At 40.0% G+C, this 24,640-nt stretch overlaps 3 protein-coding genes, 1 long non-coding RNA gene and 2 pseudogenes across 4 annotated transcripts; 5 read left to right on the top strand and 1 right to left on the bottom strand.

Annotated features, from left to right (window-relative positions):
• Nucleotides 1-52: 52 nt before the first annotated feature.
• LOC123878611 lies at nucleotides 53-3,213 on the top strand. The gene is made up of 2 exons (XM_045925910.1): nucleotides 53-2,118; nucleotides 2,161-3,213. The coding sequence occupies exons 1-2, from the start codon at nucleotides 1,125-1,127 to the stop codon at nucleotides 2,931-2,933; spliced, it is 1,767 nt and encodes a 588-aa protein (XP_045781866.1). The 5' UTR covers nucleotides 53-1,124; the 3' UTR covers nucleotides 2,934-3,213.
• On the top strand, nucleotides 2,944-19,044 carry LOC123878637. Its single transcript, XM_045925951.1, has 2 exons — nucleotides 2,944-2,957; nucleotides 17,768-19,044. The coding sequence occupies exon 2, from the start codon at nucleotides 17,878-17,880 to the stop codon at nucleotides 18,961-18,963; it is 1,086 nt and encodes a 361-aa protein (XP_045781907.1). The 5' UTR covers nucleotides 2,944-2,957; nucleotides 17,768-17,877; the 3' UTR covers nucleotides 18,964-19,044.
• On the top strand, nucleotides 3,758-7,542 carry LOC123878439. Its single transcript, XM_045925611.1, has 5 exons — nucleotides 3,758-3,790; nucleotides 4,140-4,260; nucleotides 4,441-4,538; nucleotides 6,601-6,768; nucleotides 7,030-7,542. The coding sequence occupies exons 1-5, from the start codon at nucleotides 3,758-3,760 to the stop codon at nucleotides 7,423-7,425; spliced, it is 816 nt and encodes a 271-aa protein (XP_045781567.1). The 3' UTR covers nucleotides 7,426-7,542.
• LOC123878437 lies at nucleotides 10,136-12,290 on the bottom strand (annotated as a pseudogene).
• Nucleotides 15,157-17,652, top strand: LOC123878436 (annotated as a pseudogene).
• A 1,976-nt stretch (nucleotides 19,045-21,020) lies between the features above and the next one.
• On the top strand, nucleotides 21,021-22,793 carry LOC123878743. The gene is made up of 2 exons (XR_006798868.1): nucleotides 21,021-21,897; nucleotides 21,929-22,793. It is a non-coding gene; the product is annotated as an uncharacterized LOC123878743 (long non-coding RNA).
• The last annotated feature ends 1,847 nt before the right edge of the window (nucleotides 22,794-24,640 follow it).

Genomic DNA, 24,640 nt, shown 5'->3' with positions numbered 1-24,640 from the left:
AAGCCTCAGATGGTGTGATTTCACGAAAAAAAATGTTGCTGTTAAGGCGGAAATGAGGCATATAGAATCAAAGGTAGCTAAGTGCCACACATTCCAAAACTGAACTGAGTATGGAGACATCTAGTGAGTAGTCGACTGCATCTCATTATCCTATTTTTTTTTAAAAACAAATACAGCTAAAGCCCTTCAAATTTAGTTTGAAAATTGACTTTGGGATCAAATACATCTAGGTGCACCCAAGTCATATTCAAAGATAGCTAGGTGACGGAACAGCCAATCACAGCGCTTGAATTCTAGCAAACAAAATGGCGATTTCTATACAACCGCGTTATCACACTAGCTATTTTTTTTTATCGTTTTTAGTGTTTTTAGTGAATTTTCTTGCAAAATTTTATGCAAAGCTATTATTATGGAGGTTCCGGTACAACCAGCAAGTGTGGGCAAAGGTCGAAAACGAACACGAAACCCAGAGAACTGGAAGGCAAATGTTGCTAAGAGAGAAAGGTTAGTGATGTACCACGCGTTCGTAGGCACTCTACACCTATAGATAACTTGCGACCGCTAATTCATTTTTCGTACTTAATACCAATCATTGTTTAAATTGTGTTCTACTGTCAGAAAAGAATATTATTTTCATGTTAACATGTACTGCTGTCCATAAAATGCATAAGTACTAATTACTTTTACTATAGTAAGAAACTCTGTCTGTCTTTCTGTTATCTTTTCACGGCTTATCCGCTAGCTAACTACTTATACCCTAATATTTTTTCGAAACTAAAATTGAAATAGGTAGATAATTTGTTTGAGGATTTAAACTGTTATAATGTCGTAAACGCGATAGTTTGTAAGGAATTGAGGATGGGATGGATGTACTATGTTGGTTACTCTTTCATGCAAAAACTACTAAGGGGATTTTAATGAAATTTTGGGTTTTCCTACGGGATCGAGATATTGTGTGGGTTATACCTCAGGGGCCAGGGCTCAGTTAGTTATGATTATTGCTGCAGGTACAGGCAAACGTACCTACCAGTACCTACAGACTACCAGTAGGTACTATACCTAACCAGTATAATATCTACTAGATAGTAATGTTTTAAAACGTGACTGTTCACGCGTTTAAATTTATGTTCACTTTCTGCTTTACAAGACCAGATTCCTTATTTAAAATGTTTTTTCACAGATACTCTTCAACTAGTTTACCTGAACGAGTTAACTGTTCGCATAAAAACCCAATGCTGAAATGCACAAGCCTTACAATGAATGAACTTCTACAATTTCACCAGTCATTTTATGCTTCAAAGAAAAAAAGCGTGCAAGATGCTTTTCTTCTTAAGTGCTGTCAAATTAAAAAAATTAAAAAAAGACGCCCTACCCAAAATAAAAGACTTAGAAGGGATTTTAATATTCGGTACCGAATTTTTAACAGTAAGAAGGAATTTGTGACCGTTTGCCAAAATTTTTTTTTGAGTTCTCTTAGAATAAAGAAATATAGAGTGGAGTTTGTAATGAAGGTTTTTTATCATACGGGACAATGTGCTAGAGAAAACAGAGGTGGAAACCATAAAATAAATAAGTATAAAGAGCAGAAAGATCTGGTTCGCCAGTTTTTAATGAAATTAAAATGCATAGAATCACATTACTGTCGATCTGCGACTATAGAGAGAAAATATCTTCATAGTGATTTGAATATAAACAAACTTTATAAGATGTTTAAAACCGAATACAGTCAATCAATTGTCAAGAAGAGTTATTTTCGTGCAATATTCAACCGAGACTTCAATTTAGGATTCGGCAACCCGAGAACAGACGTTTGCTCGAAGTGTATTGAGTTGGACGGAAAAATTAAAATCGAAAGCGACCAGGCCAAAAAGAAATCCCTGATGATCGAGAAAAGAATCCACAAACTACGGGCAAAGGCATTCTTTGAGTTACTTCGAGAACAGGCCGAAGATATGATTACGTTCTCATTCGATTGCCAAAAAAATAATCCTCTGCCCAAAGTGCCAGATCAGAGCGCATATTACAGTCGCCAAATATACCTCTATAATTTTACGATTGTTCAGGGTTCTTCCAAAGCTCACCTGAACAAAGACACAACTTTTGCATATATATGGTCCGTCCATATATATGCAAAAGTTGAAAAGAATTGCAAATTGCAAAAGAATGAATTTGGAAAAACTTCCAACCAAATAGCGTCTGCAGTGTACGACCGTTTAAATAAGACCAATTTTCATGGAATCAATACTGTTCGTCTAGTGGCTGACGGATGTGGCGGACAAAATAAAAACAGTATATTACTATGTATGCTGTCAAAATGGCTTCTCGACAATACATCTTTGAAAAAAATTGAAATCATATTTCCCATCACTGGACATTCTTTCATGCCACCAGACCGAGTTTTTGGAAATATTGAAAAAATTCTTCAAAAACAAGAAGTAATCATTCGGCCGCAAGATTACATAGACATCATTGCAACAAATGCAACAGTAATTAACATGCGTGACATCCAAATTTTAGACTTCAAGACCGCCGCAAAAGATGTTTTAAAACCGACTGCCAGATGGCCTTTTAAAATAACTGAATGTAAGAGGTTCATTATCAAAAGATCCAAAAGTCCTGGAAATGTGCTTATTCGTGGTGAACTGTACTTTCGTTCAGATATAGGTAAAGCAGTAAACCTCTGTAAAATGGGCATGAAGACCAATATGATTCGCCCATCAACCTTGCCATTAGGAGCACCCATAAATCGTGCAAAAATAACAGATGTAGATGCACTATTAAAAAAGCATTTTGGTGCTGAATGGGAAACCAAAGAAGAAAGTCAGTTTTATGTTAATATTATTAAGTCACCAGTTATACAAAAAAGACAAGAGGAAGATGATAATGAAAATTATTGTGAAAACAGAGATGATACAACGGATTTAAGAGTTTAATTTTTTTATTTTAATATAAGTAAGGTATGTGCGTTTTTGTAAATATTATTAAGTAACCAGTTATTCAAGATAGAGAAGAGAACGATGATAGTAAAAATATTGTGAAAGCAGAGGTGAAACGTGATTTAAGATTTAAGTTTTTTTGGAGAGGCTTGAAAAACAGCTGATTTAGCAATAAGTACAGTTTTTAGTGCCTAAGAAAAGAATTTTGTTTCAAGAAGAAAATTTGATTAAATTGTTTTTGTTAAATTAATTTTGGTTAAATTGAAATGAAAAGTGATTAAAAGAGATTTTTTTTAATATTTTGATTTTTTTTTCAAATTTGTCTTAAAATAATATGTTTAACATTATTATGGGCTGTGATATCGACTTGTGTTGGGAACATCACTAATATTGCGAAGTCAAGATGGCGCCAGTCATTATCAAAGATAGCTACGTTCACTAGAGTAAGAATCAAGTACAGCTAAGTTCAGGCGTCGGTATCAATAACAGCTAAGGGTTTTGCTTTTTTAATATTTTTTATCTTATTATTTGGAAGTAGTAGATAAAGATAGCCAAAACCACTGACATATCCCAGACCCTATAATCAAAGCCCAGAACATTATGAGCATCCTAACTCTGAGACTAGAGAAACGTTTTTTTTGTTTCCTGCAAATTGGATATGAAGGCACTTAGCTGTCTTTGATTTTATATGCCTCAAATATACTTACGTGGCGTGGCATGTCGTGGCGCGCCAGGATCATACGTTTTCATACATTTGACAGGACGTGACACGACAAGGCATACAAGTATGTCTTTAACCATATTAAATGTATGAAACCGATATGCTTCTGGCGCGCTACCACACGCCACGAGATGTAAGTGTATTTCCGTCTTTAGTTTACTTCTTACTAAAAGCTAGGGTTCCGCCGAAAAATGGTGAAACAAAAAGGGTTCCGAAGCCAAAAGAATTCGGGAACCGCTGGCGTAGACTGATGCGACCCTGCGTTTACACGTTCAATCTTGATCACGATCAGTGGATCGCGATCTTGATTTCAAAATATCCAGATATTTTGTGATCAGATGCATCAATCCGTCAATCTACTCCGTACACTATCAATCTGGATCGCGATCTAAATTGACTGTGTAAGGTCTGCCTATGTTCACTGTAGTGATCTGTGGTAGTGATCACTGATCCATCGTATTGTCAAACAATTTTTTACGCAGACTATCATGAATAATAATAATATTGTGGAGCGCCCGGAGCGCCAAGCCCGTAAACGGGCAAATAAGAAACAACAGGAGTACTTAGTAGAGAAGCTCCATGCTAATATAGGAATCGCGAGGGGTAAGTCCGTGTATTTTACATAGCTACTTATTTACTTTTTAATGACGTCTGTTAAATAAGTGGAGATTAACCTACTTTAACTCAAGTGCCTGCGTTAAATATGTATTTATGTATTACATATATTGAGTACAATCTATCCATTGCCATGTACTTAATGTATTAATAATTTCTTCCCCGCAGAAAACACAGCACTTCGAGAAGTGGTTGATTTTTGGGCAGCATTAAGCACTGAGCTTAACCAGCTGGGATGCTGCAGGACTGTACAGGAGTGGCAGCATGTAAGTTGGGACTTCTAGTTTTGTTTGTTCTTTCAAAACATCTTATCGTCAATATCATAATTTTCCCAATGCCAACCCACTACGGAGTACAGATCTCCTCACATAATGAAAAGAGCTTAGATCACCACACTGCTGGTCTAGCACAGATTGGCAAGACTTCACACCTTTAAAAATACTATGGAGAACTCTTGGGCATGCGCGTTTCCTTAAGATGTTTTCCTGCACTTAAAAGCAAGTGATTGTAGTGATTCGTAAAAATCGAATCACGGAATTGTAATAAACAATTACGAACGAAATCTAGCGGTCGCATAATACATTACTATCTAGTAGAACTCCTGACATTGACAGACGTCAATGTCAACACTGATTAACATGCAGTGCCATCTGTCGGAGAATAGTTTACATAGCCTAATTAAACAATGACAGTTTTTCTAGAACATTCTTTAAAATAAAACTACTCATACAAATTAGCGACCTCTAACGACAGATAGCTTTCCATTCTAAAGTAATCTGTCAAGTCTATTAAATTAATCATATACGCTAGCGACATCTGTCGATCAATAGTCTCTCCTTCTGGAAACTTTCCCTACAAACTAATAACATTTCCTGTATCCAGAACACTCGAGACTACTCCTTATTTCCGCCTAATTTAATATAAATAAGCAATCCTCCAAGTTCAGGGACATTTCTAATTTCTATTACCTGCAACCACTACGCAGGAGTGAAGTGAAAGTAATAAATAAGTGTAGTGAATTCTGTGTAACCCTGAATTAAGGGTTCCTTCTACCAGGAAGCTCTAACAGTTACACTGAAGCTCTGCTATTAACCTGACTGCTACCACACCGGCGAAGTGTCTACCGACTTCGTACTGTCTACACCAGTGGTTCCCAAAGTTGAATGGGCTACGACTCATCTGATTTAAGTTTACAAACTCGGGACCCACCTCTAGGAAATTTAAGCGTTAGCAATATTAATAAAGGACTTTTGAAATAACAAACTGTTTTTAATACAATCTTTTATTACTTAATTATATTTTAATGGGAAGGATGAAATTGTTTCCTATGTTTCGCCATTACAGTTTTGACATCAACTTCAACTTTAGTTACTTTTAATCGCAGTGAGTTTGATAAGTCCAATTTATTTCGGTATTTAGTTTTAATGTTCACCATATCCGAAAACCCAGCCTCACATTAGTATGAGGTAGTAAAGGGGAGGAGGACTTTCATAGCTTCATCAAACAGGCATGGATGACTACCAGCAACCGAGAGCCAGAATTTCGTTAATTGCTTACGATTGAAACTATTTTTTTGTGACGAATCTTCTGATAAATCAATTAGTTTTTCACTTGCTTTTGTTGACATACCAGTTGACAGACTGACGACGCGCCGATCGCGCGTCGTCAGTCAAGTCAGTCGTCAGTCGCCCGCCGCCCGGCCGCTGGCTCGGACGGTTGGTACTATAGGCAGGGCCCACTTAATATTCGCTCGCGACCCACCAGTGGGTCGCGACCCATAGTTTGGGAAACCCTGGTCTACACAAGCCACGCTACACACTGCTGTCGAGTAGCCTACACACAAGCACTGAGCCGCACCGCTGAGCCGCCGCACCGCAGCGCCGCCCGAGTATCGTCGCAGTCCGACGCGTCTGCGAGTCTTCTGCGAGCCCGTGTCTGCCCTCGGCGTCTGACCAAGGCCAGTTATTTACCTTCGGACGATCAACGTATCTTCATGCGTATGCGATTCTCAATTAACTACCCTGTGATTGTAGCGCGTCACCTACGGCCGCTCCCGACTGAGCTATCTATTAAGTTTATTTAGTTCCACAATAAGACACAAACCTATTTGTAAGATTGTTTGTCTATAATTATAAGTATCAAACCGTCTTCGCGTTTTACTAATTCCTACCTGTCGCACCTAAAAACGCGACAGTTTACGAATCACTACATGATACTTAATTGCTTTAAATGTGCATAACTTCGGACAGTAAGAGGTGTATACTTGGGATTGATCCCCAGACCCTCCTAATAGGATGTTAACCACAATCTTTTTTCTTCGGTCTATAGATTTGGAATTTGTGGGTCTCCAAAGTGAAAATAAAGGCTCGAAAGGTGCGAGACACCACCAGGGCAACTGGTGGTGGGCCAGCAGGAGCAGGCCTTACAGATATTGAGGAGAAAATCCTTGATATTGTGGGGTCTGCTTCTGTAGATGGATTCGTCAATCTAGAAGCGGTAATACATTATATTTACTTAATTCAAGGTATAGGATACTTGATATTTTCAGAAAAATTATACCTAACTAGTGGAACCACCCAGCTTTGCTGAGGTGAAATTTGACATATATACATAATAGTATATGCTATTACTGAATAAAGTAGCTGTCCAATGGTGAAAGAATTATCAAAACCATTTCATTACTTTCAGAATTCATCGATTACAAACAAACATATAAATCTTACCACTTTATAGTATAGATATAACTCTCTTTTTCAGGCCTTGCCACCAAGTCCTGGTGTAGTGCCACCTGGAGAGCCTTTACACGAAATACTGCCCCCTGTGCACCCAGAATCACCAGTCCACAATGAAGCTGAAGTACAGTCTACTCCAAGAATTCAAAATTCTTCCCGGGTACATAGCCCCCATCGACAACAACGACATCGAACAAGGCCCCATCGACGTCCCCGCCCACCAGTTCATGGCAGCTTAGTGGCTAGCCTCAATGAGAACAATAGATTGTTAAGAGAAGCAATAGGTACTGCAGCAGAAAGTATTGCAGCTGCTATGAGAGACAGCGCAGCCATGGTGCGTGCATCTGAGATCATAGCAGCAGCAATACAGTCTGCTGGAGTACCAGTTTTCATTCAACAGAATGAAAATAATACTAATTAATAAATTAATTGATTACATAGTATTATTTTCATTCTGTTGAATGAAATGCACCTATTTAATCTAATAATATTATAAATGTGAAAGTGTGGATGTTTGTCCTCAATCACGCAAAAACTACTGGACCGATTTGGCTGAAATTTAGAATGGAGATAGATTATTATATTATTACCCTGGATTAACACATAGGCTACTTTTTATCCCGGAAAATCAAAGAGTTCCCGTGGGATTTTGAAAAACGTAAATCCACGCGGACGAAGTCGCGGGCTTCAGCAACTAGTAGTATATTTATTCTCTTTCTCTCTCCGCCGTCGCCCGCAGTCGAAAGCGCACGCGTCCCGAGTGTTTCTGTGTCCGCTCCGCGCAATTTAAAGTTTTGAAAATTCGGAAAAGTGGGTTTTTTGCAACCGATTGACAAGTGCTATACGTCAAAAGTTGCGGATTAGTGAGCGCTACAAAGTGTTGAAAAGTTTTTAAAAATTGGTGCAAAATTGGATCTGCAGTGACGGAAAAACCGCAAAGTTTGAAGGTTCTTAAACTTTGACGACGAACGCTGCCGAAACCAGATCGAGGACCCACAGATTTCAACACGTGCTTCGAAGCGCCTTACTGAGACCTACAAGGTGACACCTCGTTTCGATTTTTCCCGTGCATGCGCGCGGAGAAAACAAAGAACTACAAACTAAAAACCACGTGGCCACGTGCTCGGACTTCCCGACGTCAGAGGGCGCTGCTGGCAGTTTCTGTCGACGGGGAACAACAAGAGCTACACGGCGATACATCGGTCCTTCACTAAAGTTGAGTGGTTGCAGAGTTGTTGCATTTTAAAATTTTGCCACAATTTCAAAATTAATTTAAACAAAATATAGATCGACAACCCCCCTTTTATTTTTAGTTGAATTGTAAATATCAATTAGCTTTACACGCATTATAAATTTCAAAATTTTTTGCTCAGTAGTTTTAAAGTTATAATTTTTTGAACTTTAGGGGTTGCCACGTGGTCCCCGAAATAGGGGTGCAACAGCCCTGCAATATCTCTCAAAAAATAGCATTAAGATAGTCTAAGCCCAGTAATTTTTTTCAAATTTTTAGATTTTTTGGAAACATTTTAAATTGTAAATTTAGTGTAAAAATCGAGGTTTTTCAACCCCCAAAAATCGGGGGTTGCTTTAAGAATTACGTTGCTACCAGAATCGAATAGGTCTTTGTAAAACCTATCCAACAAGCCCAAACACGGGCAGTTTCGGTTGAAACCTGACGTTTTTGGACCTTCTGTCAAAATCGGCGGCCATATTGGCGGCCATCTTGGTGAATTTCAAGAAGCCATAACTTCGCCGTTAATCAACGCTGAGAGTTGCGGTTTTCTTTGAGCTCTTCTCTGTGGCTCTACCACTTGTGCCGGCCTAGGACCCCGGATAGAGTCGACCCATAACCTGGTTTTTTAGACCTGTCAGAATATAGCCTGCAACGGGACGACCACGGCGAGCCGTCGCACGCTACTGTGCGCCCAGTAGTTTCCGAGATATTAATTTATCAATTTCAGTCTGGATCTAGGCAACAATTTGGCCGGCCATATTGGAAATTTTCAAAGTGTGATATCTCGGGAACTATTCGCCGGGGCGCGTAGCGGTTTTCACTGCTGACTAGCCCTCTTCAAGGGCTACTGATTGACACCAAAAGGGTGACTCTATCAGGAGTTTGGGTAGAGTCGAGCTCTACAAATTTAAGAATATATTTTGCGAGCAGTTTTAAGTACGAATTGATCGATTCGCATCAAAAGAACCACTGAAACCCGGCGCTATTGTCCAGTCTTCACAGGATGTCTGAAACTACATCGTCGGGTGTTAGCGGGCGATCGACGGCGAAGCCGTGCTCGCCAGCAAAGCAAACGAGGAAGCTTGCCTCTATGGTCCGTAGGGCAAACACCAAGGCCACCAAGAGACTGGCCTCCTCAAAACGGCCAGGGCGGGACCCTACGCCTGAGCAAGGCCCGCCTCTCAGGCTGAGGATCCCTGCCCCTTTGGAGGATGACACCGACCGTGATGGAGGCACGTGCACCTCATCACCTGGCAGCGTTGGTTTCGAGAGCGCAGCTGAATCGCCAGTGACTCAGGCGATAGGCGACTCTACAGAAGTGACTCCTAGTTCCGCAGAGTTCAGGAGTGCGGAAAGCTCTCCACAAACAGAGGGCAGTAGAGCGCGCAGAGGTAGTGAAGGTGACATTTCTCACACCACCTCTACTCCAATACCGACAGTAGAACCCGGGATGTCACCGGCCAAGCCACGGTCGGAGTCCTCCTTGTTGCGCATTAGAGCACAGCTGAGAGCAGCGGCTGCAGCCGAGATGGAAAGCAGTATCCGGCAAACCGAGGAGCCGGCAGATGAGGCAAGAGATGACTCCTTCATGTTAGTATATCTATTTAAACCTTTTGTTCTCATTAAGGCTTCCATGTTTTCCCAGCCCAGTGTTCAATGTTGCTCAAATCTCAATAAATAAGTTGTTTTTAAACTTAAAGAACTATATATAAGGTAGGTGACCCAAATAAGGCCTACCTTATTTTTTTTTATCATCTAACTAGCGGGTTTTTAATAATAATGCACTGGTAATATGGAATACTTATATTTAAATATTAAACATTGTAATAAATGAAACAAAATTGCTTTAGAAACAAAAATCACACTTTTGTGAACACAACTAAAATGTCACTTTGGCCTTATTGGGAACCCTGTGTCTTAATAAAGCCTTAATAAAAACAAGTAAACATTTAACTTCTTAATGAATACAAAACATTGTCAATACTTATATTAAATCTAATGAGATCCCATTAATTACTTTTGATCATTTTAAATCAGATTTAATGAGTTTCTTATCATGTAAAAGTACTATATTAATCAGCCTTTTTCATATTTTTTTTTTAAACAATCTCCTGAACAATAAAATATTTTATCAGCGGGTGTGAGTCCAACACACACCTCATGATACCAAATGCCACAAGTGAGACATTGTCGCATATCATCGAGTCGATCTTCTTCACAAGCTGGACAGTACCAAGAAGGTTTATTATCGTCACGTTTTGGTTCAGATTTCGTAGTCTTTACTGAGGTTCGCTTTCGCGTTGCAGCAACTACAGGTTGTGCAGATATGCAGCCAGTAACTGACGCTGATTTTGGTGTCTTTGTGTTAATCTTTATGATGGATGAAGTACCTGGAGCATCTACTCTTGACGATGGTACAGTAATCTGTGATGTGGAATTTGTAGCACGGTCACCAAACAAATCTTTTGTTACTTCTTGAGCCCTGTAATTCAGAGACTTCTTGCGTGGAGCAGTCGCTACAACTTTAGTTGGTAAAAATGTATGCATCTCACACGTGATTGATTGATTGTCTATTGTCTTCTGTGGAGTTCCAGCATTCAGATTGTTTTTTGAGAGTAAGGACAGTGGTAAATTCTCTGTATCTGTGCCTGACCCATCTGAATCTTCCACATTTGCAGTTGAAATCTCTTGTTCCCCCGATTCATCAGATAAGACAGCAATATTCTCACGGTTTGTAGGATTTGGAAGTTCTGACAACGCAGAGGGCGCAAACGCCTCTTCAGGAATAGCATCTGGGTTATATGGATATAACCCTGTAGCACGAAACCCATTCGAGATATTGGTAATAGTCATACATTTCGACCATACTTGTGAGAGCACGACATTGAAGCTTGTCTTGTTAAGGGTTCGTTCGGGATGCTGACTGACGTATTTAATCAACTCTTGGTCCCAATGGTGCTCAAAAGAACGATAAACAGATTTACCCATGGGCTGTAACTCGTGCGTGGTATTTAACGGAAGACAATATAAAATAATGCCACATTTCTCAGCTTCCTCGACAATAGTAAAGTCCAGGTGGCATTTTGCACCATCAAATATGAGGAGACATGGCCCTGATGTTCTGTATTTATGCAAATGATTAATAAACTCTATGAAAGTTTCTGTCGTCATACTTCCTTGTGGCGTCATCTTCACCAGAGAGCCTGGAGGTAAATTGTCTCGGAATTCTGGCTTTAGTCTCTTGCCTTTGAACAATATCATTGGCGGAATAGCTGATCCTATAGCATTTCCGCAGCCTACCACAATCACACTTTCAGCATGCTCATTCGCTATTTGATGAACTCTTTTTCTCCCTTTGGCTGTCAGAACTTGCTGCTGATGGTGCAAGGATATGCGTCAATTTTTTTCAGCGATGTTGTAAATGCTTTCAGGTTCATGTTCAATTCCAAGTCTATCCAGTACACTTTTGTATTTGGAAAAGTGATCGCTAACAATAACTTTATTTAATTTTTGAGCACGAGCTGGATTCATCATCTGTGCTTTACGAAGTGCTAATTCAGGGTGTCGTTTGAGAAATAATCTCAACCATTTCTTCCCCGCGACGTTTTTGTCATCATTGAAAGTGTTTGGAATTTTCTTAATTTTACAGAATGAAAAAGCCTGTACACGCAACATCTTTGATGTCAAAACGGTACTCCAACATCAGCCAATCGTATGATTCTTCTGACTAGTCCAGCTTCTTGTTCTGTCGTCAATATAGCCGACCGACCTAGCTTTCGTGGTGTAGTCGACCCACTCACTAGATGATTGCGTAGTGTTCTTCTTGGGATGTTGTGTTCCTACATAAGGCGAAATTCCTTGGCCAGCAAGATATCCAGACCTGACACTTATGGACTACTAGCTGATGCCCGCAGCTTCGCCCGCGTGGATTGGTCAGATCCCCTGCAGCATCAGGATTGAGGAGTTGGACTCCAAATTTTTTATGAAACTGTAGGGGCTGACTAAGCAGAAACGCATCGCATGACTTGTGGAGCGATGCGCGACGCTAGCATTATGGCGTTATGACGATCATGGCATTCGTAATAATCGGTGCAGCGTGTTTTCTCCTGTTTTGCCGGTTCTGCAGGCGGAAAGTACACGGGAAACTGGTGGAGGACATCATGTCAACCTTGGAACAAGGACGCGGTTCCCAGGCTGGGCCAGCTCGTACAGCAGCCCAACCAACCGCTCAACCAGTGCATTATTAGTAGCAGTGACGAACATTACCTATTTCAGTTTTAGTATAATACGATTAGTTATTACAAGTATATATCCAACAATTGAATGTGTTAGAATTAGGCCGCCCCATAAGAGAGGCATATGTTAATATTACACAGCGCGAGTAGGTACGCAAAGTGATCAGGTTACGAGTGAACAATGCGCTGACGTTTTGTTTTCTCGTAACGTGCGCGCCTACTTGGCGTTGTACAAGCGGTACCAAATAGTCATTAAATATTTAAGTAATGCTGTACCATTTTCGAGACAACTATTGTAAAATTGGTTTTTTTTTTTCAAAAAAAGGGGGGAATATTGTAGGGGCTGACTAAGCAGAAACGCATCGCATGACTTGTGGAGCGATGCGCGACGCTAGCCAGTCCCTACCTACCGGCCGTGGGTCGAACACGTAGAACAGGAATAAAGGAAACACAAGTTCAACAAGTTTTTAATTACCAACCCTGAACCTTAACCTCACAAAACAATGTCGCAAAGTTCCTCTATCGATTAAAAAAGAAATGACGCAAATCGGTTCAGAAATCTCGGAGATTTCGGTGTACATAGGTAGAAAAACACAACTCCCTTTTTGAAAGTCGGTTAAAAAAGTAGCCTATGTTATGCCCTGGTCAATCCTCTACTTGCCTGTGAAAGTCCCGTCAAAATCGGTTCAGCCGTTCCAAAGATTAGTCTTTTCAAAGACAGACAGACAGACAAAAATTTTAAAAACGTGTGATTCAGTTATGGTATCGTTCAAATAACCATATGAGCTTAATATGAGGTAGTTATTTCGAAATTACAGACAGACACTCCAATTTTATTTATTAGTATAGATACAAGATTTAGAGGCAAATTTTCAGCAAAATAACCCGGATTGCGCGAATTATAAACTGAATTTGTTTTTTCATATTTAGACGATTTAATAATAGCTAGCGAAAATAGTTCAATTTAGCCAAGAGAGTCTCATTGCGCAACGCAATCGAATGCTTTAGACAAATCACAGAAAATTCCAATTGCATTCTGTGAGTTCTCCCATGCATCGAATATATGCTTTAAAAGCATTGCGCCCGCATCCATTATTATTGATCGACCTTTTAGTAAAACCATACTGCTCAGAGTGAAGTAATTCACTTATCGTCCCATCATCCAGATGAGTACAAAATAGTAAGTGATCGAAACAAATTAAATCAAAACAAAGTAACACAGTCAAATGATGAAAATGATTTGAATGTTTCAAACATTTCTGATAATATCGAAAATAACCAAACTCCTCCTAAAAAAAAGTTCTCAAAAACTAAATTATTTTGCGTACACAGTGGACTTGGTGACTGTGCATGGAAGGCCCTTTTCCTTAAGAAATGCTATTGATACACAACAAATTCTTTGTTCCAATTAGTGCTAGAATATGTCCGTTATCACTTGGATAATGGATCTTGGGGTGACTTATCCTCTAATCTTCGAGATTTCACTGGTGCACAATTTGATAAGATTTTGAATATACTAGGACGAGCACATCAACACCGTTTAGATTTTGACAATCTGAATAATATGGCTCCCCATCTATGCTATTATTTAGCCCAGTCATTTGGTAATTTGAGATGGAAAGTTTTCCGGGAGTTATGCAAATTGGTGGTTTTATAGATTTCGACGTGCTCTTTCCGAATTTTCATTTTGCCACCTCGTATCTTTGCCGCTCGCGCCGCCATCTTGGAAAAATGGTGTCCAAAAACAGTTTTTTGACGATAACTTTTTTCCAACGAATTTTACGATAAAAATGGTTATGTAACAATTAAACTAGAGACAATTTCCTACAATTTATGTAGCTACCTTTTTTTATAGACTCAATAGTTTCAGCGTACGAGCACCACAAAGTTCACTCCAACACTCGTTTTGGCCAAATAACTCATTTCCACACCATCATGTGGTAGAGTGAGTAGCGCGGTTTTTTTTTATGGTATCTCCAGGAGACCGTAGTCATCTTCAGATACCGTATGCGTACCACGTTTGTCACAGGAGTTGAAAAATCCGAAAAAAACCTTAATCCATACTAATATTATAAATGAGAAAGTGTGTCTGTCTGTCTGTCTGCTACCTTTTCACGGCCCAACAGTTTTACCGATTGTGACGAAATTTGGTACAGAGTTAGCTTATATCCCGAGGACGGACATAGGGCTACTTTTTATCCCGGAAAATCAAACAGTTCCCGAGGGATTCCTAAAAACCTATCCGCTTAACCGATTTGTATGAAAGGTACCGAGGTAGCGTAAGTCCCTGTAATTGACTTAGGCACCTTTTTATCGCGGAAAATCAAACAGTTCCCACGGGATCTTTAAAAACCAAATCCACGCGGACGAAGTCGCGGGCATCTTCTAGTTATTTATATTGTGAAATTAAGGACAGGGGAGAGCAATGAAAGACTAGCAACACTCTTTCAAATTACGCGCAGCACCTTGGAAAAAAATGAGCATAGCAAGAAAATGTCTGACAGAAGATTTCGTTTGTAGATATTTAGGCTTTGATCAATCTTTAGGATCAATTATAAGGATCAAATCTCTATAAGAAACTTGATAAAAAAAAAAAAGGAAAACCATGAAATTGGCCGCAAAACATGCAAAAACAAACAGAACTATCAGAAGCCGGCTTTTTCTATACTAGCCAAGGCAATAAAGGCTTTGTCAGACAGGACGCGTACTTAGCGCGCGTCAGAGCGTTAACTTGACGCCGCGCTATGACGCTAAGATGTGTTGTACTACCATCGTACAATACCGTCAAACAGAGCGCCGGCGCTAGCAGTACGCAACGCTCTGTCGCGGCGTTAGGACGCTTTTAACGTCGGGTGTTGTATTTTTTTACAAATTTTATTTTAGCGTCGGAGTGAATAGGCGTAAAATAATAATAAAATACTGCATAATGATCGAAAATTTGATAGAATTGGTTAGAAAATATCCATGCTTATATAATACGAAGGATAGTTCATATAAAGATATATCAATGAAGGCAAAATTGTGGGCACAAATCGGAAAAGAAATTAATGAAACTGGTAAGTAAAAAAATTCGTTTATTGATTAAAATAAGACACAAATTGTTCACGAGTTTCGAATGCTGCAGTCGTTGATCTTCTATTTGTTGGACGATGAGTTATTAAAGCACGCATAGGTGCGTTTTCGTCTTCCGACTCCGGAGTTAATATCGCTGTACCTTGTTTTGTTCGCAAGTAATTATGTAAACAACATGCAGCTTTAATAATATCAATTGATGTGTCCACATCACAGTCAATAGGTCGTAAAAAAATGCGCCATTTTTGTGCTAATATTCCGAATGTATTTTCAACCACCCGACGTGCCCTGCAAAGTCTTTTATTAAAATTTGTTTTTCTTTCGTCTTGTGTGGCTAAGGCTCTTGGGAATGGACGCATCAAATATGTTTTTAAAGCAAAACCTTCGTCGCCGATAAGTACATGAGGTACGGGCTCCTCGGTGCCTGGAAGAGGTTTATCTGGCAGCAGAGATTTTCCGTGGATATATTGCCGATAAAATATTGAGTTCTCGAATATACCACTATCACTTTGCCGCCCGTAACTACCGACATCTATGACGGTGAATTTGTAACATGGATCGACTATAGCAAGAAGAACTACAGAAAAAAACTTCTTGTAGCAAAAATATTCTGATCCACTATTTTGGGGACACTTTATAGAGACATGTTTCCCATCAATACTACCGACACAATTCGGGAAGTTCCAGGTTTCCCTATAACCCTTCTCTGATTGTTTCCATGTCTCTTCAGTAGGCGATGGCATATATTCTGGTTGTAATGTATTCCAGATTTCTGTACAGACTTCTTTTACAATACCACCGACTGTTGAACGACCTACTCGGAAGGAGAAGGCTATGGTCTGATGTGAATCACCCGTAGCTAAGTACCTGAAACAAAATAATACAATTTATGTTTATTTTATAGGTGAAGTAGCTAAAAAAAAATGGAAGAGCTTGAGGGACAATTATATGAGATACAAAAAAGAGGTTGCAGGTACTACAGGACAAGCTGCAAAAAAATTTACAAAATGGCCTTGGGCTTCCCAGTTACAGTTCCTTGACTCAACTCTGACAGATCGAGAAAGAACTTCAAATATTCGAGAACCTACACCAGAAACATCGTCAGCTATAGAAACTCAATCTCCAGAGACGCCTCCACCACAGACACCTCCACCAAGAACACAAAGCGCACCCCCGCCAGAAACACCTCCGCTAGAGACGCCCCAAACAAATGACACAAATAGTTCACGAGCTAAGAAAATAAAAAAAACTGACAGCGAAATGGATAAAGTTATAAATTTTCTTCAAAATAAGAAAAAACAAGAGTATGATGCCATAGATCACCTATTCCAAAGTTATGCCCAAACATTTAAAAGTTTTTCCAAAGACAAACAGATAAAAGCCAAAGTAGAACTACTAGCCAAGTTATTTGCAAGCATAGAAACAGAGGAACTGCAAGAAAACGTCCAGATATTGAATTCACCACACTATTCCATTATTAGTACCGAAGACTCCGTCTGCTATGCAGTACCCAATTCTGTTCCCGAAGATTCATCCCCAGTAGCTGTTATAGATTTATCTAACAGTACTTCATCATACCTGCAACAGCCTGAGCAGCTACGTCAACCACTACGCGAAATCGATATTCTACATGTAACTAATTTTGGAGCATCGACTTCTGATTACAACTCAGCTGATTTTGATTGATTTTCATAATAATAACGCAATGAACATGTATTTAAAAAAATAAATATTTCTTACCTTAGACAGATTACAAGTCTTTCTCTTGTAGAAATAGGTGTCCTCCAGTTTGTGGTACATTTGCTTATTTTTGGGATGAGCAGTTCATGTAGTTCTTCGAATAAATCTTGAGACATACGAAAGTATGTAAAAAAACGATCTTCATGTGATGCAAGCTCACGACACAAACGATGATACTCTCCTAAATCCTTTCTCTTTTGATTGATGTCGTGCACCTCGTTTTGCCAAGAGAAAGGAACAGGGAAGCGATGTTGAGTTATATTGCGACGTAAGCACTAGCACACCCAGACCTTTCGTTCCCACGTCCTTACGGAAGCAAGTCTTCGACAGGAGAAGAAGTTATCGCAAGTCATTCGATGGAAAGTAGTACCGGTGCGTCGCCATTTTACGCCTTTGGGACCTGCTTTACCGACCGGATGTTGCAACGATTCGACTGAACGTAGGCACACATCGGATTGCTTTGACATTGTGTCTGTACTAAGGGGTGTTTTTTATTGAGGTATAGAACTTTAAGTTGGCATCACTTTTTTAACTGGCGGCCATTTTGTCAGCTGTCAAGTGATTAATATTTAGTTTGGTTTGCCATTTCATCATGAACAGGTTGACAAAAGAACAACGCTTGCAAATCGTGCAAATTTATTTCGAAAATAATGGTTCAGTTCGCGAAGTTTACCGCAAGCTCCGTCCATTTTATGGTCGACATAATCGTCCATCAGAGCAATTAATTCGGTTAACCATGGATCGTTTTCGCACTACGTTTACTCTATGTGATAATACGCATCCGCAGAGACGTCGAACAGTGCGCACCGAAGAAACAATTGCCGCTGTAGAGCAAAGTGTTGAAGAGGACCCGAATGAATCGATTCGCCACCGTGCACAGCAATTGGAGCTTTGTCCATCAACTTTATGGAAGATTTTGCGCAAAGATCTTGGCTTGCGACCTTACAAGATCCAGCTTGTGCAAGAATTAAAGCCGCGAGACCATGCAATGCGTCGTGATTTTGGTGTATGGGCCGAAAATGAGATTGATCTCGATGCTGATTTTCATCGCAAAATTTTGTTCAGTGATGAGGCTCATTTTTGGTTGAATGGCTACGTCAACAAGCAAAATTGCCGCATTTGGAGTGAAGAGAATCCACATGAGACCCTTGAGACGCCATTACATCCACAAAAACTGACTGTTTGGTGTGCTCTATGGGCTGGTGGAGTCATTGGGCCATACTTCTTCCGAAATAATGCTGGAGAGTCAGTTACCGTTAATGGAGACCGGTATAGAGCCATGATAACCGACTATTTTGTTCCCGAATTGGATGGCATGAATGTGGATGAGTTGTGGTTCCAACAAGACGGCGCTACATGCCACACAGCGCACGTCACAATCGATTTATTGAAGGAAACATTCGATGAGCGCATAATTTCGCGGAATGGACCTGTCAATTGGCCACCAAGATCGTGTGATTTGACACCATTGGATTATTTTCTTTGGGGATATGTGAAGTCGCTCGTCTACGCCAACAAACCAGAAACGTTAGGGGACTTGGAAGCCAACATTCGTGGCGTTATTGCCAACATACGGCCCCATATGCTCGAAAAAGTGGTTGAAAATTGGACCTGTAGAATTGGCCTTATTCGAGCCAGCCGCGGCGGCCACATGCCCGAAATCATATTTAAACGTTAATGGCATAAAATTATCCTTCCAATAAAGCCAAATTGATGGACATTAAAACGATTTTCTTGTGTTTTATTTCAATTCGAAGTTCTATACCTCTAAAAAAAACACCCAGTACTTACCGATTGTTTATGGTAAAAAATGTTGCCAGCTTAAGAAAAATTCTACTAAAATGGTAACATTTGAATTTGGATATGAAGATTTACTTTGAAGACTAAAGACTGTGAGTCCAAATAAGCCATCATTTTGGACGACTTGTTGCAGAAATGTCTATTTTACAGGAAAAATAAAACCAATGCTTAACTAGCATAGTTTTTTACCCGACTACGGCAAAGCCGAAAGGAAGGGTTATTTTGATATTAACAATAAACCTCTACAAATAAAGTTAGTTTTGCGGTTCGTTATTAAACGGAATTTTTACCGTTGTATTTCTTCTGTAGTACGGAACCCTCGGTGCGCAAGTCTGACTATTGCCATTTTAAAAACCGCAATAAATCCAATAAAGGGACTTTAGAGATGCCATCCCTTTGCTTGAAAATTGTAATTATTGTGTGCATAAACCAGAATCATTAGATGAAGGAGCAAATCAACTTACATTTTCACAAGCTAATAGAAGCCGTAAAGTAACACTATGTAGATGGGTTGTGGAAGTTGTGAATGGGAGGTTTTCATTCTTCTCTCTGGTCTGGTTTCCGCACTTAAACGTTTCCGTCTGTTGTGCGTGCGTTGCCCCTCCCCGCCGAAGTCTTCACTCCAGCCATCCAAGCTCGCTCCGGAAGCCGAGTAGACCGCCCAGGTTGCCGAGGAGAATGGGAGGTTTAAGAGGAATTTTAAACGGTTTAGACAAAGGTATTTTAATTGCCACAACACATTTAATGGTTGATTTCAGAATTGCTGGGGCTCTATTAAATAAATTCCATCCTGTGTCCTAACAGCTAACAGTCCTAACGCTGAGAATATAATCCAAAGAGCATAGCGATATATGGATGAACCGAACCTAATCATCTTGGTCAATTTATTATTGATTATAGTTTTTTTTTTTTAATTTAATTAATTATTTAATTAGAACGGACCTTTTAAGTCCAATTACACTAATTAAATTAAATTACACAATAAAAATAAATACAGAAAAAAAAAAAGTCAATAATCAAATATGTCAACTACAAATTCTCACAAAAGTGCAGGATCTGACCTATGAGGTCAGCCCATTTGTCAGCAAAGCAAAAAGCAGTCAAATATAAGCAGAAGACGAGTTATGGTTACCCGAATTGATGGTAACTTGCCTCAGGTAAATAATTAACAGTTTTCAAATACAATGATTTAACAGCATTGCGATTAAAACTCTTAAAGAAAGAAATGGAAAGGATTCTCATCTAGTTGATGCGCATTACTCGGCACTATCGAAGGTGGCTACAACCGAATCGACAATAACGTCATGTCGAGGAGCGCTCAACGAGATAGAGAAACATTTGAGAGTTCTTGAGTCATTAGGAGAAGACGTGAACCATAACCATCTACGTCAGCTATACTCTAAGTGTGTTCCGCGGAACCCTAGAGTTCCGCGATAGCTCTGTAGGGGTTCCGCAAGAATTTAGAAAAAAAAATCAAAACACCTCTCTCTGGTCAAACGTTTTGACTCCGCGGCCGCGCGTAGGTATATTTATTTAGGTATTTATTTATTTGTATTTGTAGAAACATGTGTTACCTAGAATAGCTGGTACAATATCTCATAAGTTTGGCATCAACATGTATACTTGTATACTTGGGCGCGCGCAGTTCCTTTGATTTATCATTATTATATTCAGTAAATTTCCTGAAGATCTTATTTACGAGTTGAAATTGAAAACCAAAGATGATTCCATAAGCGAAATACGAAAGGAATTGAAAAAAATAATCACGGCTAGGGAAGATGCTAATAGAATTGCTAATGGAAGCAACACTAAGGAAGCGGAAAATTATACAGTTGAAAGTTTACACGTAACTCAGGAAAACCGAGGGCGAAGTCATTACAGAAAAGAAAGGATACCACCTATGATGCAAACCGTGCCGCCAAGCGACCTGTCTAAAGCTTTGGTCTGGTGATCATAACACACAACGCTGCGGTATGCGGTATGCGTTGCCGGACACTCAATCATATGAAAAACGTCGAGTGTTCTCTTGTTCCGTCGCAGTATGCGTCAGCGGCGAGGGGCAAGCGCGGTGAAGTGGGGAGGTGTACTCCCGCACAACGCGGTGTCATTCTCGGTTCAACGCTGCGGTGTGCGGTGTGCGTCACGAGTGTGCGTCACGGGTCAATATGGAATTTTTCGAAGACAATTTAATAGAATTAGTTCGTAACTATTCTTCTTTATATAAAAATTTATAAAAAACAATTCTTCTTCTTCCTCTTCAAGCAAAGCACAAATTACAGAAAAATTGTTCATGTTCACGTCTACCTTGGTAGCTGCGGCAAAATCAAATGACCACCACCACCGCAGGGACGCTAAATGCTGCGTCGTGACGCTGCGTTACGACGCATACCGCAGCGTTGTGCGTTAAGATCACCAGACCAAAGCTTTATGGTGTGTTTCGTCACGTCATTGGGTGCGTCGTGTTCCGGTGCGCTGCTCGTAGAAGCCAGTTCAAGGGGGATGGGTATGTACAGTTGCGCTGCGTTTGGTGCGTTTTTGCATTAGGCCCATATCAGGTGAAACAAACACGTTCATACTTCGATGAACATATAAGGGATATATGGCATGTATGTGGTTGAAGTATGGGAGCGAAGTTTGGGCAGCCAAGAAGACCCATGAACAAAAGCTGCACACTACCGAAATGCGCATGCTGAGATGGGCGGGAGAAGTAATACTCAAGGATAAAGTACGGAACGAATATAAGAGGAAGCTTTAAAGTTGCACCCATAACCGACAAAATATCGGAATCAAGGCTCAGATGGTACGGACACCTGTACGGATGGCCTGACGATTATGTCGTGAAGAAGTGCCTTTCCATGGCTGCAAGAAAGAGGGGTAGGGGAAGACCGCAAACTACCTGGATGACAAATGTCCAAAGGGACATGAAACGCCTCGGCCTCATTGACCAAGACGCCAACACGCGATTTACATGGCGCCGCATGAAAGTAAGGCGAGGGCAAAGAAGAAGATGTGGTTGAATGAAGTATGTCCGGAACTGGAACATTCCCAAGAAATGATAATACGGGTTGGTGGTAATCATCCCTATTTATTAAGAGGACGTATTAAGTCTCGTCATGTTTCCCAGACAATTTATTTTGCCTATGTTTTATTTGACACTGAACATAATAGTGTTTCTGTCCTGCTGGGCTAACATGCGGCTCGCGAGAAAATTTTGTGGTCTTATCTCTCTATGTCTACCGAAGCTAACATGGTTGCAAACGTCATTCGGCTCGTGGCGTCACAAGTAGAGATAAACTTAATTTTTACTTATCTGTGGTATTTTCGTCTACGAGCACTAACATGCTAACGTAATTTTCTCGACTTTTGTCATTTAAAATAGGGATAATTGTCGTTGTTGTTTCTAGCGGACGAGATAATTTGTCTTCAATAGATTAACGGAATTACGATGGCGGTTAATTTTTTATAATTATTTAATATCATTATACGATGAGCGAGAGGCGCGCAAAATCCAGCGCAGACGAACAAGGAATGTGCGTGATCCACTTTGGCGGATTTCGAAGAGGCATTCTGTCGTCACACCTCGACGCAAGTTAGATTTAGGTTCGATTAGCTTTAGGCCGTCATAATGTAAGAGTCTGCATCTAACATTGATGCAGACGTTAGGTTAGGTTAAAATATAAGAACTTTATGATAAACTTAGTAGTAATTTCTATCTTCGTTTCCTTCAAAAATCCTTCTGGCTGTCGCTTCCTCAACTTGCACCGAAACAATTAGCTAAAAATCGTATATTATGAGTATGTGGAAATAGCTAAGCAAAGATTAAATATCCCTAATCACTTAGCTGATATTGTACAGAGAGAACAGCTGAATAGAAGGCGAAGTATGTTCCATAACATAGATGGTGACCACCCCCACTTCAGTTTTCAAGGCTTACCATAGAGCAATTAAAAAGGTTTGCTCTCGGGACGTATCAGCTGAAACAGGCAAGATCCTATTACGGCGAACACATTCGCCAAGATGGCACAAGATCGTATACAAGTCGATATTCCCAATTCTAATAATAATTTCAATAATAAAGCATGTTTATAAAATTAAATAATTACAAATACAAACAAAATACAAATTAAATAATTACTCTGGGTGCTGGGAAGATGATAGAAGATGGGTCTGCGGAAGTCAGACGAGAGGTGTGCCCGGACTATACTAGGTCTGCTGAGGTGCTGGTGCTCCTACAATAAAACAAGATGAACAAGAAACTTGTGATGGCTAGCACCACAATTCATACTGATTGTTGAAGGGCATATGATTGCTTGGCAGAACACGGCTAAACCAACCGGACCCGGTCATTTGTGGCTGACGATGGGGGGACTCATACGCAAAGAATTGAGTCGCAATGGCGAGTAATAAAGAGTGTTTTAGGAAACAAAATTATAACAACACTGATAATTTTACAGACGTGATAGTAGAGTATTTGTGGAGGCGAAATCTTGTAAAAAAAAGGACCCATTAAAGAAATTATGCGAGCAATAAAGCATGTTTATAAAATTAAATAATTACAAAAATCCACTGTTTTATTTACCAATGTCCTGTGGCGGTATATAACGCCGCCCCTTTCGCTGTGGTCGTTGAATGCTCTGTGAACCCAGCGAAATGGGACTAGATCTGTGGTAAACAATTGGACACCTATGTCTGTGGTTCAAGAGTTACGACCGACGATTTGACAGATGTAACAAGTGTTAATAAATATATAACGAGAGATTAACTGGTGAATATCAATGGTAGTTACGAGGACTGTTAATAAAAGCGTGTGTAAATAAACTCTGGTGTTTTTGTGTTGTGAACCCGCGCCTCGTCCCGTTGGTCCATAGTTTGTAAACTATGTAATGGATCCCCGAGACGATCACGTGCACTCCATAAGTCTACGTGCTTGAAGTGAATATTGATCGTTTACAGCGTTGACTTGACAAGTCCCGTCAAGTGATCTACGGGCTTGACCTACTTGACAGATGATTGACGGCACTTGAAGTACCTTGCGCTTGATGCGACTTGGCAAGTTTTTATTCATTTGCGGCCGGAGCATCGAAGATGGCGGACGACGAACCGGACCGAGACGTGGCCTTGGCGGCACGTGCCGACCTGATTACCGAGCGAGATTTTGTGATATCACACTAATATTATAAAGGAGAAAGTTTCTATGTGTGTGTGTGTATGTTTGTTACTCCTTCACGCAAAAACTACTGGACGGATTAGGCTGAAATTCAGAATGGAGATAGATTATACCCTGGATTAGCACATAGGCTACTTTTTATCCCGGAAAATCAAAGAGTTTCCCACGGGAATTTAAAAAAACCTACATCTACGCGAACGAAGTCGCGGACATCAGCTAGTTATTAATATCTCTCTACAGAGATTATCCTGCACTGTGGAAAATTAAAAGTAAGGATTATGCGGATAAAAACAAAAGGTCGGTTGCTTTAACAAGCATAGTCAAAGCACTTCGAGTATATAAACCTACCTACACCGAAGATTTATTGAAGACTAGCCGATGCCCGCGA

The sequence above is a fragment of the Maniola jurtina genome, chromosome 26, assembly GCF_905333055.1.
Source record: "Maniola jurtina chromosome 26, ilManJurt1.1, whole genome shotgun sequence".
NCBI classification, from domain to species: domain Eukaryota; kingdom Metazoa; phylum Arthropoda; class Insecta; order Lepidoptera; family Nymphalidae; genus Maniola; species Maniola jurtina.
This window is presented reverse-complemented; position numbering and strand designations above follow the sequence as displayed.